The 19887-nt window shown below is 38.5% G+C and overlaps 1 protein-coding gene across 1 annotated transcript in view; it reads left to right on the top strand.

Moving 5' to 3' along the window:
- Nucleotides 1-14066, top strand: part of MAP3K7CL (MAP3K7 C-terminal like) — a 30585-nt gene extending 16519 nt beyond the window's left edge. The window contains exons 3-4 of the mRNA XM_071572721.1: nucleotides 3730-3845; nucleotides 13886-14066. Coding sequence (XP_071428822.1) covers nucleotides 3730-3845; nucleotides 13886-14066 — 297 coding nt within the window. The remainder of the gene's footprint in view (nucleotides 1-3729; nucleotides 3846-13885) is intronic.
- The last annotated feature ends 5821 nt before the right edge of the window (nucleotides 14067-19887 follow it).

Raw genomic sequence — 19887 nt, 5'->3', positions numbered from 1 at the left:
AAAACTGCCTGATAAAATCTTTTCTTGGAAGTTTAGTCTTTCCATGAAAAAGTTTTATTTTTCACAGTTGAGTCAAAAAGTAAATGCAAACAAACTATGGTCAAATAAAAAAAATTACTGTTTTAAAGTTTTTGAACATTTGAGTGGTACTGCCATGTATACAGCTTTTGTGGATATGGAATGCTGATACTCATATTGATAGGCAAAACATACTTTGTTCCGTGAGTAAGCAAAAAAAAAAAAAAATCAAACCTGAAAACTGTCATTCTGTGTCCCCAAGCAAAGATTTTTGTTTAGAACAGCTCCTTCAACCTGTCTTTAAAAGTATGCAGAACTGCTCAGGCTCTTTCTATTTCTTTGTGAACTGCATTTGCATGTCCTCTTCCAATATCTTTCATATCTGGATTCCAAACAAAAGTCTAAATGAACAGTTCACATGTCTTGTAAAGATGTACATATATATGTGCAGTTACAGAATAGTCTATAGAAAGATCTCTTACTGTCTACTTCCTGGATTCTGTAAAACACTTCTCAATGTTACATTGAGTTATTCAACAAAGAAGCAAAGTAAAAATCAAACCTTATTGAAAATCAGGCATAATAGGATAGACCACTAGTATAACTTAAAGCTGCATGTCCATATTTTGCCAGCACAGGAAAATGTGGGTGGATGACACTGAAGCCTGAAATAAACAGGATTAAAAGTAGCAACTGTTGCCATTAAATGTAACTTTATTTGGCAGGGATGCTTTTGGCTTGTCTATAAGGTAGGCTTTTATATATATTAATTTATGGACAGGCAAGGTATTTAATGAAGTATCAAGCTTGGGCTGTCCTAAGAAGTAGCTAAAGTATGGCTGTTTGCTTCTGAGTAAAGTGAAAAAAAACATACTGCAAATTGAAGTTTATTAAGGCCTATTGTTAAACTAGCAAATTCACAAAAAAGATAGTATACAGACTTCATGGAATGCCATGAGGGTATCATCTCCAACACTTTCCATGGTCTGGCCACAGGCATTCAAAAAAGTCATTCCAGGTGGAATGGAGACTTGTCTCTCTCTTTTTCTCATGTGATTGTGATAGAGATGTTTGTTAAATAAATAATGCATTAGCCAGTTTAATATCCTACTGGCCAGAAATTAATCATGGATGCTGTAGATACTATTGCCAAAACCTTTCATAGATATTTCCAAATTGCAAAAGAGCAAGCCAGGTTGTCAAGTTCTGACTGCCTCATCCCTGGAATGTTCAGTTCCAGGCTGGATGGCGCTTGGGCCAACGTGGTCTAGTGGAAGGTGTCCCTGCCCATGTCAAGAGGTTGGAACTGGATGATCATTAAGGTGCCTTCCAACTCAAATAATTCTATGATATGATTCAATGATATGATTCTATCTAGTCATATGAAAACATAATCAAATTTATGTTTTAAATAAAAATACTCAAAAAATTAAAAAGTTCTTTATATAGTGCTTAATACCATCAGACATGATTGAAAAGAATTGTATGAATGAACATTAGTAAACTGATTGTATTATTTGTTTTAAGTTTATTTTAAGTGCTAAAATATCGGTATAAAAATGTCACTGAAGAGGAAACAAGGGGATTGAAAATCAGCAACTGGTTCTAAGTGAAACTTAGATACTAAGTTTCAGCATGACTAGATAATTTTTAGCTCTATATATCTTTTGAGTGGAAAGCTGGAATATAGAAACAGAACACTTTTAATTTTTAAACTAGTTGAAGCCAGCTAGATTAGCAGAAACTAAGTTGGAAGCAAATCCAAGCTGATTTTTTGTTGGTTTGGTTTTCCTTTGAAGTATCACTGTTTGGGGTCTTTCCCCTTGGCACTGTTCAAAATTTTTTTTATTGTAATTCATTTGTTGATAGCTGATCTCTGGTACATACCAGAGATGCTGCTTTGGCTCATCCTTGCATTCTTGAATTAGAGCACTGAGACTTCTATATTCTGTCTTGTTAAATTGATGTTTATTATTTGGGTGGCTGGTGGCTGTATGAATGGTGCTGTTGCTCATCCACATTGAAATGCAATTAAAAGCCCTCTCCTAGGGATAAGAATCAAGTAATGGGCTGCCCTTTTCCTAGGTTTCAAAAATCTCCAAGATCAGAGAGGATGAAACAGTGTTCCTGTGAAACAATTCTGCAGCAGCATTTTTACATTTAGAACATGGGAAATGAATGTCTGTGTTAAAATTTTTGTGAGGAATCATACCATCTACAAGTACTATACATCTGCAAGGTCTATATGTTACTTACATCTGTGCATTTGGTTACATCTGAACCAACTTACCAAGTCTCATGGATAAATTTTTTTTTTTTAATCTTTGTCTCTGAATTTTAGATTTAAATTTCCATTTTAGATTTAAAAAAGGATTATAAGATCACAAGTCTGATGGCTTGTGCTTTTCTTTTCCCAATAATGTCATTAAATATTATACTACAAAGTAGAACAGCAAGAAATGTAAAATAATCTACTAATATTATGAAAGGTGACTGGATGTTCTTTAACTGGGCAGTAAAGGAACTATTTGAAGTGTTTCCTTTTCCTTCAAACAGGTGGCTCAAGCATGCTATTTGGAGTTCATTTACAGTCAACAGTTTCAAGCCTAATAACAAAAATCCTTCCTGAAAGTGTTATAGCCAAAATATGATAAGCCTGAAGCCTGAATTAAGCTGCATTCTATTTAAGGAACAAAAAGTACCATCATTTAACCAAAATGTATTTTCAAGATCTCAACTGAAATTCACATGAGGAATTCCAGGACTGATTGGATTTTTTTGCCATATTTGTTACATTCAGTGTGCATTGGGAAAAAAGTTAGTTTTGCTGCAATGTTAGAATAGGAGGTATGATGCTTTTGTCTTCAATGTGTCAGTTTTTTAACCTGATTTTTCTTTTTTTCAATTGCCATCACCCTTCTACTCTCAGTCTCACCTGCACTTTATATGAAAATAGAAAACGCTTTGCAAATAAGCTGATTTAACCCTCATGGTTTTTTTTCTACTAAGTAAACATATCCCTTTTACAGGAAATAGAGATGCAGAGAAATGGTATTATCTATTTACAACTTGAGGCACTGCTGGGATAGAACCCATCACAAAATCTTGGCTGCACTGGAGTCAGCAGTCTAACTCCTGTTGAGTCCAGTAGAATCAATCCCAGTGTCCCAATTAACAGTCCTGTCCCATTTAGGAATAAACTGGAATAAGCATTGCATTTAGGAATAAAAAAAGCATTTAGTCCATGTCTTTTCATATCTTTTGTTCTCATCTTACAGAACTGGAGAATAGAAGCTTGTTTGCACTCAATTTCCCTTCTGCTCAGAGCTGTAGTTTCTGCAGTGAAAAGATGCTAAGTTTGTTATGGGTCTGACTTTAGCATTCATATATCACTGTAGCTGAAAAAGAGGGATGTAAGGGAGAAGCAATTCTTTGAACAATCTTTAGGAATACTTTGCAAAGCTGACAAGGACAGTTCTGAAAATTCTTATAAGGTTTGAATGTTGATACATATTCTTATGCAGGGAAGTGGGGTTGGTTGGGCTTTTTTTCCTTCCATGAAAGGAATAATTGGCAATATCCTGCAGTTAGGGGAAAAAATTCTCACAGGAATTAAGATAAATATTGTATCTTTCAAAATATGTATTTTAAAACTAATATTTCATTCAAAAGCAGTGTATTTTTTTCTTCTTCTTCTTCCTTTTCTGAAAGCCTTTGCCTCCTTTTCATGACTCTAAGGAATCTATGCAGGTGTATAGACAGCACTGCAAAATAGCAGAAGAGTACCATGAGGTCAAGAAAGAAATTGCTCTGCTGGAAGAAAGAAAGTGAGTAAATTTCCCAAAGGATTTACTGTTGCATAACCTCTTTGTAAAATCCTGATTTAAACATGAGGGTTTCACATAATATTTTCTGACCTTATACTTACATACATGTATACTTATATATGTATTTACTTATATATACACACAGCTTGTAATTGTGGCCTTTCAGTGTCTGAAGGGAGCCTATAAGAAAGATGGAAAAAGAGACTACTTACAAGGACATGTAGAGATAGGAAAAGGGAGAATGGCTTTAAACTAACAGAGGTCAAGGTTCGGATATTAGGAAGATGGGATATTAGGAAAAATTTCTTCCCTGTGAAGGTGATGAAGCACTGGCACAGGTTGCCCCATTCCTGGAAGTGTTCAAGGTCAGGTTGGATGAGGCTCTGAACAACCTAGTTTACTGGAAGGTGTCCCTGCCTGTGTAAGGGGAGCTGTAACTGGATGATTTTGGGGTCCCTTCCAATGCAAACCATTCTATCAATCTATGACTCTATGACTGTAGTCCATACCTTTGCCTGACAGTCACAGTGGAGCACAACAAGTAGGCCTTTGCTCCATAAGATCAACTGGGGCAACTAAGAGCTGTAATAGTTCTGGGCTCTCAGTTATGTGGACATTCCTTAAAACCTTCATTGACAGCCTCCATGTCACATAACAGTCCAGTTCAACTGGTACAGGTCTCCTTTTAAATGTTTTGGGTTTTTTAATTTTTTTTTTCAATTTAACTTTATACATTTTAATGAAGAATGTAACAGATCCTCAGTTGGGCTTCAAGTACTTTATGATAAGCCTAACTTAGTGAGGTGTACTGTTTCTGTATACATTGGCTCAATGTACATGGGTATTTTAGGTGTTCACATCCAAAGTGCATGAACTGAAGACTTCTGTTTTATCTGTGGCCTGTACTCTCATATTCTGCATGACTATTAAATGGCAAAATGCATTCTGTGGCTCTTCATCCCTTTCCACAAAAAGCCTAAAAAAGAAATTTAGAGAGAGAAAAGAGGGTGAGTAGTGAAATCCCTACTCAGTTTACATTGCAGTTTTGCCAAGTTTGCGTCCATGGGAATTGTCAGCTGCAGAATCAAGCTTATGGGACAGAAACTGATGAAATCCTGTATTCTTACAAGATAGCCAAGAAACTCACTGAATCCAAACTATGAAGGGTAAGAAAGTAAGATGTAATTATTGGGGTTGATGGCTACAGGCACAATATAGCTTAAACTTGAGGGTTCCCACTAAAAATCCCCTTCCACTGAAGGATCTCTGTGGCACTCAGGTTCGGACAGACTGACACACAAGTTCAAAAAGAAAAAAGAATTAGCCAGAAAAGATTAGCACTACATAGTCCCTGCATGAAAAAAATGCATAAAAATGCAGTGTTTGCATTTGATTCATCATTAACTGAACTTGAACAATCAAATGTAATTGATGTGTTTGCAAAGATGAGGAAAAGATAATTAATTCAAATAATTTTGCAATGATTTGTCAAATTTGGTTGTCTAATATAAGCTGCTTACATATGTATTTAGCAATCAAGAGAATTCAGTGGAAACCCATGTGTCTTCTCATATTCTGAAAATCCAGATACAATGTAAAATGTTAAGTGGTTGTTTAAGTACTTGACTTTAGATGTATAAACCCAAAAGGTAGCTTTAGATAATTTGGATCATTTGGGGTTTAGGTCTACTGATAAAAATCCATTATTATTACTGACACATCCCTGAATCAGTTATGCCTATTTATGAAGTATGCTTGGAGCCTCTAAAAACTAGACATTTATAGATATTTTTGCACTTTCTTAAATGAAAAAAAATCTTGTTTGAATGCAATCTTTTAATTTATGAAGTCTGAATTAGAAATATTTTGCTTCTTGAGAATGGCAAGTACATGCACAAAATTGTTTACCAGAGATCACAACTGTCCTAATTAACCTCTGAGTCCAGATGTCAGCCTCTCTGCAGTGGTTATCCTGGACGAATTAAGGGGCTTCAGGCTGGTATTTTTGTTCATTACACCAGTGGATGTCAACAGTGGAACAATGTCAGGATGCTTCCACCACTGTTACCTTTGTTGAACCTGTTCTGTGGATTCCATGCCCCAGTAAACATACGTTAAGAGTGGCTGAATAAGGCAACAAGTGGAATTATATTAGTGATTCTTATGTGCCTTCCAATTACATATTCATATATGTATTACAAATGTCTTCACGTGCTGGGAAATGCCTAAACAAATACCACCACTGCCAATGTTTCTTAATCTGAAGTGGTACTAAAGCACTTAGATCAAAGATGTTTAATTTCCTACAGGTTGGTGCAGTGTGGTTGCTTGATTTTGAAGTTTAAGAAGCTGCAAGTACCAACTGAGGTTGGGGGTTTTTTTCTCCAGATGTGAACGGTTTATAACTTCTCCCTCCAGGGACCTCCTTCCAGAAACCATTGGGACCTCCTTACTGCATGAAGTTTGGTTAAAACTGGGAGGTGGATTGGAAAGTTATCAGGACACATATACTATTAAACACATGCAAGCATACGTACCTGAGCACATTAACCTTAATTTTTATTTAAAACTGGATGGAAAGGGAGTGTAAGTGGGGAGGTGAAGGAGTAAGCAAGAAGTAAAAGAGAGTTTTGGTCTAGTGATCACTGATTTATATGTAAAAAACATTCTCAGCACTTACAGTTTGAGAGTTAAAAGACGTTTAGGGGGTAGAACATACTGAATGAAGAGAAGAGTGAATTACAATGGCTGGGGTAGCATGTGTGTTTTGCATTGTATACATATATAAGTATAATACATTTTACATAGATAGATATAGATATGTAAAATGCATTATACTTACATAAGTATATACCCTTATAATTGCAGCCTTTCAGTACCTAAAGGGAGCCTACAAGAAAGATGGAGACTGTTTACTAAGGTGTACAGAGGTAGAACAAGGGAGAATGGCTTTAAACTGACAGAGGCTAGGTTTAGATTAGATATTAGGAAGAAATTCTTCCTTGTGAGGCTGTTGAGACACTGGCACAAGGTGGCCAGAGAAATTCTGGTTGCCTCATTCCTAGAAGAGTGGAGTATTCCATTCTTAGAAGGAAATGATGTTTTGACTTTTTTATAAAGTCTGATGAGATGGACAAGCTTGTAACCTCGAAAGCAGTTATACTCAAATTAAAAAGATGGCATTTGCAGCTTTCTGAAATTTGCCCCTATTGTGGGTATCTTCTACCTTTGAATTTGAATCTATGGAAATAAAGATTCACAATTACCTAATACACTCGTTATCTATTGTCTATTTCTTTTAAATTCTATCTTGATAAAATGGACAATGATCAAGTTTCATCCCTTTTAATGGGAACAAACAAATTTATAGTGTTGTTCAGTGTACATTTTTACCAAATGCAACCACAAGTGTTGTTGGATGATATCCCTGCCAGTACTCCCGTCTTCTCTCCAAATCTGTATAATTACAATGGCAAATCCCATCTGGCAGTGTCTGCACCTGTGGTGCCTACTGATAGTACACTGTGCACACAGAATACTGAATGTTAGGATTGACAGGAAAAAACCAGAAAATGGATTGAGCAAATACTTTGTTGGCTAGGAGGAATAAATTATGTGAAGTTAACCTGACATAAATATCCATACTGATATTAGAGCTTTTTAGTTAAAAAAATATAATAATTTTACTTTGAAAAAATTTTTTCCAACCTCCAAATTCACTGTAACCTTTCATAAATTAAATAGTACAAGCAGGTATATTTCTAAAGGAGGTATCTTTAAGAAATAGAAAGTTGAAAAACATGTTCTAAAATAATCAAAAACATTTAGTCTTTAACAAACTTCTCAAAGGTTTAACTTGACTTGTCTCTCACTGAAGTGTGAGCATTAAGTATGGCCAAGTATAAAAAGTGATGTGAAATGACAAGGATTACTTTTCATCGAGGCAAGAGCAGAGCTTATTTGCCCTTTCTCTTGTATGCAATGTAGGTGGCATGAGAATGTATTAGACTGCGAGCAGGGGAGGAGACAATAACTATTTCACAGGAAGATGGGAAATGTGAGAGAAATGTGAGGCTGCAGTTTCAAAAAAGGGAAAATCAAAGAATGGTAAAAGAAGTTACTCAAAAAAAGGCCAAAAAGGGAAGCAAGAAATTGAAAGAATTTGAAAGAACAGAGTAGATTTTTTTGTTAATACAATCATAGCTTTGTTTGCTCTCTTCACTCAAACTCTTTCCATTTATGCCAGCAATATGTAGTATAAGGGAAAAAATCACTGTGGAATAGGAGACACGAAAATAAAGAAAAGGGTGTGGAAGTGAGAACACACCACATTTAGGGCACAGAATGTAATTTAATTTATGTTCCAGAAACACACACGTATTTCCATAACAGATGTTTTGGGGTATCTAAGTTTGGGTGAAAGGAGTGGGATGGTTGGTTATTTTGAGCACTTGTTATATTGCTATTACTAGATAATGACCCTGGATTATGTAGTTAAACATTAGAGTTGCCATGGTTGCTAGCTGTTTATTATATTCTTAGCACTGGCTGGTTATCTCTTTGTCCTCCCCCAGACAATTCTAGTATAACTCTCCAGAAAATATAATTTGATCACCACCTGGTTTAGGATCATTCCTTTTCTTTGCCATGGATATGATTTCTTTTCTTCTTTTGCACGTGTTACAGTAAACATAGAATCATAGAATCATTAAGGCTGGAAAAGACCTTTAGGATCATCAAGTCCAAACATCAACCCAGTGCCAACACCATCTTCACTATTAATCTATGTCCTCAAGTGCCACATCTACATGTTTTTTTTTAACACCTGCAGGGATGGTGACTCCACCACTTCCCTGAGCAGCCCATTCCAGTGCTTGATAACTCTTTCCAGGAAAAGTTTTTCCTTATATCTAATCTTAACCTCCCCCCTGTCACAATTTGAGGCCATTTCCTCTCATCCCTTGTTACCTGGCAGAAGAAACTGACTTCCACCTGGCTACAACCTCATTTCAGGTAGGTGTAGAAAGCATAAAGATCTCCCCTGAGTCTCTTTTTCTTCAGGTTAAACACCCCCAGCTCCCTCAGCCTCTCCTCACAAGACTTGTGCTCTAGACCCTTCCCCAGCTCCATTGCCCTGGTTCTGGACATGCTCCAGCACCACGATGTCTTTCTTGCAGTGAGGGGCCCAGAACTGGACATATGTGGGATTTGAGGTGTGGCCTCACCCGTTCCAGGTACAGGGGAACAATAGTGTCCTGCTGACCACACTATTGCTGATAAAAGCCAGGAGGCCAGTGGCCTTTCCTGCAAATAACATGCAGTGGAAATGTCTGTTTCATTTTGTGGACACTTTCCATATGCTTTAGGACCATGCTGTCATGACCATAGGACTGTTCTAACGTTTCCAGCCCAGATAGTTTCTCTGGGTACAGTTTCTGGTGGGTCTTTGCAACATTATTAAAACAAGTAGTCTTCAGACTTCCAGTTACTGCAGAAAAAGATTGGTGTGAACCTTAAAATCTATCTTTTATCTCAATAATTTTCCCATTCTAGACCTGATTTTTCATCATCATGGGTATGCAAAATATATGTTACCCACCAAACAGTGGAAATTAAATTACAGTTTTTCTAATACAAAGAGAGACTTCCTGGTCTAGTGGAAGGTCCCTGCCCATGGCAGAGCTGTTGGAACCAGATGATCTTTAAGGTCCCTTCCAAACCAAACTATTATCTGATTCTTTGACCTTTTATGTATTGGCATCTGAGACATATTTTCATTTACATTAAAACAGGCTGTCTCATAGTTTTAAAAATGAATTAGTAGACTTTGAACACACAAGGGCAGTCTCCTCAGATAGCAATTGCATTACAGGGTCTCATGATTCCTCCTAATGTGAAAGCTGTGTTGAATGTGGGAAGAGAAAATGATCTTATGGCCACCAGAACACAGACACATGTTAGCTGTGAAGAAATGTGTAGTGCCACAGATGAGTGATCCTGAATACGTTGTTCACAACCAGGGAAAGGCAAATCTGACTCTTTGTACTTTGGAAGCTGTTTTCCTTGTGTCCAGTCTATCTCTAAATGCACTCATCTCCAGACAGATTTATCTGCTCAGTCTGTCACTTTCCTTGGCATTTATTCATTGTGAGTGTTAGTGTTAAGGAGCTCTGTTCTCTGCATAGTCATTCATTAAGCCCAAGAGAAATAATTTCCCTAAGACCATGCTGTGTTTTATTCCTGCTCTGGCATGGCTTGTGGTTTGTGGTGCAAATCACACTAATGTTCCCTTCCCTCACAAATTCCTTTCCCAAAAAGAACACTTAGACTGTACATTGCAGATTGTCTCAAAGCTTTGAATACCTCAGCACTAGTTCATAAAATACCTTATCAGTGCTGTTTATATTCAAACATGGGGTAACCATTAACAGAAAACACAGATTACACAGTACTAGATCTATTTATTAAGCATTCATAACAAAGGCTAGATGGTGCAAGAGCTTAGTATGGTGTTCTTTAACTTCTGGAAGCTAAGTTCAAATCCTGGATTATATCAGAAGCAAATGTCACTGTCCTCATCCTTTTGTGAGCTTCGTAAACTACATCATTCATAACATTTAGCAATCCCTGGTACTCTAGTTCTGTGGCAGGCTGACAGTATTTGCTGAAACATCACCACACCCTGTAAACAGGAGTTGATCCTGATGGGAAGGGAGTAAGTAGGTTCTGCTGACTCAGAAGTGAGCAATTTTACTACAGAATCACAGAATATGCTGAGTTGGAAGGGGCCCACACAGATCACCGAGGCCAACTCCTGGCCCTGCACAGTACCATCCCAAAGAGTCACACCATGTGTCTGAGAGTATTGTCCAAAGGCTTCTTGAGCTCCCTCAGGCTTGGTGCTGTGATCACTTCCCTGGGAAGCCTGTTCCAGCGCTCAACTACCCTTTGGGTGTAGAACATCTTTCTAATATCAAACCTGTGGCATTTATCAGACACTCTCATGGGTAGTCTATCAATAATACACATGTGTAGCCATCATCTGACACAAGTAGCTACTTGACAGTTTACTGGAAATTAGTTATTTGGACAGTTATTTGCCTCCAATGTACTAGGAGAAAACTGGAGATATTGTCTCAAGCAGAAAATACAGGAAAGATGGCTGAACTGGTTTTTTCTGCCCACACATTACTACTGGATCACAGAATCACAGAATTGGTGCAAGTGCTTTCTGTGAGGGAGGTCCCAGAGTATGGACTACAGCAATGAGTATATTTTTATTTTAGTGCATTTGTAGTTTGTTTAATAGCAAAGCTAAATTCCAGAGGGGATAAAAGGTATCAATGTTGCTTGAATATTACTGGAGAGCAGCACAAAAGCCATGCCTGCACAGAGTCTCATCAAGTCAGGACTAACATTAATAGAGCTGTCTGAGTTTGCACACTGTCTGTGCCACTCCTGGCTCAAGTCCAAATAAAGTAGTGAGTACTATTCTTTTTCAAGTACTACAAGTACCCACAGAAAAGATTTGCCTGCTTTGAAGATGCTGATTACTCATTAGTGTGTTCACTGCATCTCCCTTTAAGAAGCTCATAAGTGTAAGAAAAGTAAGGAAGAATGATTTGGAGTTCATTTGTTTGGAAACTTCTGTTTTAACAGACTGTAATTTAAAAGAGCTTAATTTAGTCCTTCAGTCCAGCCTTGAATCAGAGAATAACTGCAAAGAAATATTGCTGATGCTCTCATTTGGTCTCCAGAAACAAAAGTCTTCCAGAGGAAGCCCTGAGAGATTGAAGGGATTAAAGACTTGTAAAACCTCATTGTCCTTAAATGTATTTTTCACTCTCTAAAGCACACGTGCAATTACTTCTCCGTGGCCTCTGTCCCATTAACAGTAGCTGTCTAGCAAGATCATCTTGGTCCCTTTGAAAATTGTTTCGTGTAGCATGGCCCAAACAAAAAGCAATGAAGCTACTAATGGCTTGTTGCTTTTAAAAATTTTACAACTATGTAGTGTCAAATGTAAATAGAATTTTGCTGAGTAAAAATATGTTCTTGATGTTTTCTTTCAAAAGCCTGATTGAATACACATTTCACCTGGTGAAAGGAAAGAAAAAGAGGCTTTTCTGCAGCATAGCTACTCTTCATGACATCAATGGTATAAAACAAAGCCAACATATTTAGCTACTATATGTATGCCTATATACTGCCTCTTTGGATGATTTAAAATTTCTGTAGTGGCTCCTGACTTTTTTTTTGTTTGTTTGTCTTATAATGGGAAGCACAGTTGGAAGAAATGGCTGTGCCAAGAGCCTCTTCTAACTTGTGACTGCTTGAACTGCAGTAGCTGTGACTGTAAAACCATGGGCAAACTCTGCTATCAAAGGAAGTTGCAGTAAAGACAGAGGAAGGTCAAATTGATACTCAGAGAAGGTCAGACAGAAGTGTTTTTCAAAACCCAGGTGCTTACATTTTTGCTGCTGTAAGTGGTAGCTTTGCAGCTACAAGTAACATAAGTGATCAGCAAATACAAAAATGTTACCTTTTCGTGAATACTCTGACCAGTGGGAATAGAATTCCTGATCTGTAGAAATTTCCTGTCTGAAAGCATAGGTCTAGCCTGACAAGAGGGCTCCTTTAAGGACTGCAGTGAAAGCTATCCACTTTGAAGGTACCAACATCTTCCCACTGATGATCTAAAAGTATTGTTTTGACACGACTGAGAAATGAACAGTTAAAGATTAACTAGTCTCTGAGAAAGAATGATCAAAAGAACTTAGAACCTTTTAGAAGAGACTTCCTGTGGCAGGTGTGAATTTTTAGATTAAGGGGGAAAAAAAGAGGCCAGGCTTTCCTGCTGGATGACTTAAGTGGAGAGCAATTAGTAATTCACTAACCCTGTGGGTTACTAATGCCTTCAGGGTGTTTTAAGATCTCTTTTATCTTAACTTGTGCTGAGGTAATTTCAGTTGATATTATATAGGATACTCCAGCTTCTGGCCAACTCTGGGAATACAGGACATTATGTTACTCCATCCAGAAGAAGCCACAGTTTGAATCCACATGTGTCTGTTCTTAAGAGGACCAGGAGGAGTCAGGTTTGCAGCTCTATAGCACTTCCTCAGCATTAGGGCTAAGGTCTGAACCTAAACACATGATAGAAACAACATACGTAGTTCAGATTCATGTGCCTAGCATCTTCTAGAATTGTCTGCAGCACAGAAAAGGAAACCAGGTGCACTTCACAGAATTTGCTGATAAATCTAACTAACTGAACAAAAAACCTTGCTCTCTTTCAATTATATTTGGCATTGAGAGAAAAATAAATTGTTATTCTTCTAGTAAACCATTAGCAAGCAATCTCCAGGAACTTGATTCTCCCCCACGAACTGTGTATTCAACATTTACTGAAGTTAGAGAACAAAGAATCATACAGTTATAGGATGGTTTGGATTGCAAGGGACTTTAAAGATTATCTAGTTCCAAACCACTGCCATGGGCAAGGACACTAGACCAGGTTGCTCCAAGACTCGTCCAGTCTGGCCTTGGACACTTCCAGGGTTATGACAGCCACAGCTTCTCTGGGCAACCTGCGCCAGTGCCTCACCATCCTCACATGGAAGAATTTCTTCACAATATCCAATCTAACCCTGCTCTCTTTCAGTTTAAAGCCATTCCCTTGTCCTGTCACCCTTGTGGAGTCCCTCTCCAGCTCTTTTGGAGCACATTTTGGTACTGGTAGGGGCTGTAAGCTGAAGCCTTCTATTCTCCAGGCTGAACAGCCCCAAATACAAATATTTGAAATCAGCATTTTGCAGGTTTGGTCACTGAACAGCAAACCTATCAGAGATTTTGGAAACTTTAGCTTTTAAATGGAAAAAAGAGGACTCTAACAAATTAATTTTCTAGGTTCTTTTTTTCATATAAGCTCAAGTAATACCATGTTAACAACCTACAATTCAGCTTTGACCTAACACATGATGACAAATTTTTGGATACTGCCATTTTTAATATTTGGGGTTTTTTTTCATAATCGTTAGAAAGGAGCTGATTGCCAGGCTGGAACAAGTGGAAAAAGAAAGCATGGATGCTGCTCAGCTGGCTAAGGAGTACGCAGAACTGACAGAGGAGAACCAAACACTGAAGTTGGCCCAGACACAGTGTGTGGAGCAACTGGAAAAGCTCAGAATACAGTATCAAAAAAGACAGGGTTCCTCATAAGTCCCAACTAGCTTGTGTGAGGCAGTTCATAAATGACTGGTCCTGTGCTGGAAAGAGATTTAAAAATAAAGATCTGTTTAATATGTTATAATACTTTATTACAGATGCAGAGTATGTAGAAGTCTATATTTGATTTAATGCTTGCTAGCCAGTAGCTTAATGTAATGGATATTTCATCCATTATATAATGGATATTTTATTTCAAGTAACATAATTGAAGTTAATCTATCCCCATTATATGTTCTAGTAGATCAGGTTTCTTTTCTAAACATATTTCTTCCAAGTTAAGAAGATATAGACACACTAGAAAATGGTATAAATAGTTTCTGTGTTGGAAGTTTGGATCATACTGAAGCATACAGCAGAGACAATGTTAGTATATGGAATACATGTATGTTAAATTTAGTTTGGTGATGATTTCTTTCAAATTATTTTCCTCATGCCTGAAATGTTTGGAAGTTATCTTAAAACAGATCTCCTCACTGGTAAAAACTGTGCTTAATTATCCCATGTCAACTTTACATTGTTGTATAAAATCTGAAATTGCACATTAAAAATTTAAGTAACGTAATTATTTTTTACCACTTCCAGTATTATTAAGTTATGAAAATAAAAGGAAACAGATGAGAACAAAGTTTCCTTCCTCAAGCATAAAGATAGCTTGAGGCTCTTTTGGCTCTTGTACTTTCTGGCATGCAAGAAATGAAAAATTAATGTAAGAATCATAGTTTCATCACGGTTTAAACTCAGAATATGTTACTAAAAGTGCTGTGAGGATATGTAAGTAGAGACAGGATATACAAATAACAAGGAATATTCAAATAACCAGGAATATACAAATGACTGTGAAGTACAACGTCAGTTTTGCTTGCTCTATTTATCCCCGTATTTTCCTAGATCAACAGAAAATTCCATTTCTATTCATTATCCATGTTTTCATTAAAAGTGGATACAGAAAAGCCATTTTATGTTCTGAATATTCTCAAATCATGTTGTTTTTTTAACTCTGCTTGGCAGATGCAGCTTAATGCATCTTCATGAGATTGGAATTCAACTCAATGTGTTATTAATACTGAAATGTGTCTTAGTAACTGAAAACTATGAACTTAAAACTTCCATCAGAATTTTAGCTTTTATTATTATCACTAAGCTATCATAAAAATGGAATTTTATGTTCATCAGAATAACTCCTGGCAACAAAGGGGACAAAAAATATAGAAGTTGCCCTTTATTTCTCTGTACTCACTGCCTACAGTATTCCCTGCAGCACACATATGAAAACAGGCTCTGCATTGCTCCAAGCAGCTAGCACTGCAGTAGGAGAGCATGAAGGGGTAGCAGGAGAGGACAACCTTGTTTTCACTTCTCTTTCTGAGCCACCAGGGCAGTGTCAGCATCCATGCCCCACACTGCTTACTGCTGTACCCTGGCCAGTGTAAAGACACAATGGGAAATCACCACTCCTGAGGCATGTGCTTCTTGCTGAGATGCGTCACAAGCAGTGCAACACTGTATTTATTCCTCTTTCCTTACTATCTGAGGATCATTTTCAGTCTATCTTGTGAAAGTTGAAAAGGGAAAAAAACATAATAAAATTCACTCTGAATGTCAGGCAAGGAATGCTGGAAAAGCCTCATTTGAGTTTTGCACTGATGGGAAACATACTCTGAACAAACATCAAGGCTTTGCTTTCAGCACAGAACACCACAGAGTCTAGGATGTACTTTCTTTGACCTGTACTTACGTGTACTACCAAGAGCATTCTCATTTTGAAGTGAATTTTTCATTTTAGTAATTTTCCCATCTAGCTTTGAAAACATCATCCAGTCAATCTGGTGATTTCAGTGAATTCATTGAAAACTGTACAAAGTATATAAAATTATTTCATTGACAGACTGTCTTTGGATGTAAATGGCAGACTTCTATTTATACATAGCTGTGTTTACCTTGAAATTTTCTAATAGGTGCAGGCATTTTGTTTAGATATCAGAAAAATAACAGATCATATGCTGGGATTAAAACCTGAGGGAGAGCCACAGTGAGACTGAGGAGGAGAGCTGGGCCTCATTTATGACATACTGCACTTTGAGAGTAGCGAGGGAGTACGTTTTTTCTAACCTGTAGATACTGACCAGTATGAAAGTCTTCAGGAAACGTTTTTATAGGTGTGCAGACAACAAATTTTTGAAGTGGTCCACCTATAAGCCTGGATAAATATGAAATTCTTAAACCATCCCAAACTAGTTGAAGTCAGAGTTTTGTATTTAATCTTGACTATGGCTATTTGCAATCAGATTTTCCTCCTGCTTTTAGTTATCATGAAAGTAAAAAATAACAGCCTTGTATCAATATATTTGCATGCCAGCATAGATGCTCAAGTGTCTGAAAGCACTGACTTGGAGAAATTGTATCACAGTGAAAATAAGTAAAACTAATATAGAAGTACCAGGGAAGAAAAACTGAAGTATCTCCTGAAAACTACTTTTCAGAGAAAAAGTAGTAGGGGGAACAGGATTCAAAGACACAGGGGTAGACAAATGGAATATTAAAAAAAATATTCATAGGTAAATTACATTGAAATGCAGAAAAATCAACATAACCCAGAAAATCATCCAGGTGTTGCAAAGCATAAAGAAGGCTAGAACAGCCTTTTGAGAGGTAACTGCTCTATCTGTCATCCAACTCTTCATTTTCTTATTAAGAGCATAATAATGAGAAACTTTCTGTATTCCACAAATCTCCAGTTTTGACATGCTCAGTTTTTTCTCTAGATAGTTTGGAACTCTGCTGAATAAATAGCTGAAATTAAGCTTTTTAATAAAACATTTGTTATACTGATCCTCTATTTTCCAAGTAGTCAACATGATTTGTGTCCTGGTATTTAAGGAGAGACCTTAAAGTGGTCTGCAAGTTAGGTCCATTGGAGGTATCACACTGTAAAAACAAGTTTTATACAATTATTTCAAAGATGATTTTATGCTGTTTGTCACCCAAGAACTTAAAAGCCTGTTTCAGCTTTTGAGATCAACTGCCAATGAAATGTTTAATTTTATAACTTCTGACTACAGAACTGTGGTTGCAGTCAGCAAAATAAGGATGCAGTCTGAGTCTTGCTGTCAATTCAGCAGTCATTAGGAGGCAAGGAAAGATATGTGAAAGGCTCAGATGGCTAAAGAAGATGCTAAATGCAAACAGCTACACATACATAATCTGTTATTAAGTGTATTTCTTGCTATTTCCAGGTTATTCAGGTTAGCAAAAGTAAGCATGACACTATGTTGGCAAATGGGTTTGCTTCAAACCACTTAAAAAAGAGTGAAGCACATGGGTTTAAAATAAAAAGCAAGACCTGTGCTTTCCATTTCATATCATTGCTAACTCAATTCCTTCTGTCCTAATGAGTGCTGAACAAACAGAATTTAAGTCTTGCAGTTAGCAACAATATGATTCATGCAGCCTTGAAACAGCCAGAGGCTAGAGCAATTTGATACTTGAAAAGTCTGGAAGATGAGGACCTGAGTAAGGTTTGAGTTTTGCAGCTGTTTGGGTTTTTTTTTAATGTGTTCCTTTCCAGGATTATATTTACTCTGGCTGGTTTTGTGAATTAATGATCTTTGGAAGTGTGGCACCTCCCACCAGAGGCTTTAGTGTCATCTAGGCCTTTGGAGCATTACATGTTGTTAATAGTGGGTACAAATAGGCAAGCATGGAACAGAGAGGTCTTTTCAGCCTTCCTTTGCACTGGTTGGGGAGCTCTGGCTCTGTCCCTTTGCTGCTTCATCTCCACATCTCCATCTCACAGACCACCTTGCAGAAACAAGCTAGTCACTGTCTTAGTTGGGGAGCCACTTGGTGTTTTTTCCTATATAAAATTCCTTTGGTTGTGCTAAGCACACAAAGTAGAAGTGTCCAAAGGAAGAGAAGGGACTTGTCTGAAGGAGTCTTGCCTCTCTTCTCATGGTAGGTACAAGATGTGTAATGCTGGAAGAAGAGGGCTGCAGGGAAAGGAAGTTTGATCTAGGCAGTGATATAGCAGGAGGAGTGCTGGCCCTGTCCAGCAGGATTGTGAGAAGAGTTGACAAAACCTGGGTGCTGGCATGACTTTTCTGTTCCATTCACATACTTCCATAGTCATACATGTGCACCCACAGGACTCAGGATCTTCTCCCTCCTGGTGGAGAGTCATGGCATGCATAAGCATGGATAATATGGTGATGCACACCCTTGGGAAACCCATGATGAAACTATTAATGGTTTCCATGAAAGGCCTGGAAGGCGTGCAGCAATGAAGGACTATGACTATTACTGAACAAATACCAAAATGCTGGGCCCTGTTGTCCATCCCAATAGATTTCTCTGAGACAGGACCAGACACTGTGACTGCATAACTGTACCACAGTGCCCATTAAGGAGAGAGGGAAGGTAGCAAAGTGAAGTTAGAGGGACAGACTCAACCTTACCATTTCCTTCACTGAGGCCCTTGGTTTTGCAATGTTAAACTGGGAGTTATCAAGATGGTCTTTCAGAGGCACACCAAAACTGCATGGCTGACACTTTAGAATCATAGAATCGACTGGGTTGGAAAAGACCTCCGAGATCATCAAGTCCAACCCTTGGCCCAACTCCATCCACTTTACTTGATCATGGCACCCAGTGCCCTGTCCAATCTCAGTTTAAAAATCTCCAGGGATGGTGAATCCACCACCGCTCTCGGCAGACCATTCCAATGCCTGATTACTCTCTCTGGAAAGAATTTTTTCCTGATATCCAACTTAAATTTCCCCTGGCAGAGCTTAAGCCTGTGCCCCCTTGTCCTATTGCTGAGTGCCTGGGAGAAGAGACCAACCCCCACCTGGCTAGAACTTCCCTTCAGGTAGTTCTAGACAGTGATGAGGTCACCTTTAAGCCTCCTCTTCTCCAGGCTAAACAACCCCAACTCCCTCAGCCTCTCCCCATAGGACTTATGCTCCAGTTCCTTCACCAGCCTTGTTGCTCTTCTCTGGACCTGCTCCAGCACCTCAATATCCTTTCTGAACTGAGGGGCCCAGCAGTGAACACAATACTCAAGGTGTGGCCTCACCAATGCAGAGTACAGAGGAAGGATCACTTCCCTGGTCCTGCTGGCCACACTATTTTTGATACAGGCCAGGATCCCATTGGCCTTCTTGGCCACCTGGGCACACTGTTGGCTCATGTTGAGCTTCCTGTCAATTAGTACCCCCAGGTCCCTTTCTGTCTGGCTGCTCCCCAGCCACTCTGTGCCCAGCCTCTAGCGCTGCATGGGGTTGTTATGGCCAAAGTGCAGGACCCGACACTTGGCCTTATTGAACTTCATCCCACTGGAATCAGCCCATCTCTCAAGTCTATCCAGATCCCTCTGCAGAGCCCTCCTGCCTTCCAGCAGGTCAACACTCCCTCCTAACATCAAATTTGCTGATGATGGACCCAATCCCCTCATCTAAATCATCAATAAAGACGTTAAACAGGACTGGGCCCAACACAGACCCCTGAGGAACACCACTAGTGACTGGCCGACAGCTGGATGCAGCTCCATTCACCAGCACTCTCTGGGCCCAACTCTCCAGCCAGCTCCTAATCCAGGAGAGGGTACACTTGTCCAAGCCATGGACTACCAGCTTTTCCAGGAGTATATTATGGGAGACAGTGCCAAAGGCCTTGCTGAAGTCCAGATAGACCACATCCGCAGCTTTCCCCTCATCCACTAGGTGGGTCACCTGATCATAAAAAGAGATCAGGTTGGTCAGACAGGACCTGCTCCTCCTAAACCCATGCTGGCTGGGTCTAATCCCTTGTCCATCCT

Source organism: Pithys albifrons, chromosome 1 (assembly GCF_047495875.1).
Source record: "Pithys albifrons albifrons isolate INPA30051 chromosome 1, PitAlb_v1, whole genome shotgun sequence".
NCBI classification, from domain to species: domain Eukaryota; kingdom Metazoa; phylum Chordata; class Aves; order Passeriformes; family Thamnophilidae; genus Pithys; species Pithys albifrons.
The sequence above is the reverse complement of the archived record's forward strand: the minus strand, read 5'-3'. Positions and strand labels throughout refer to the sequence as shown.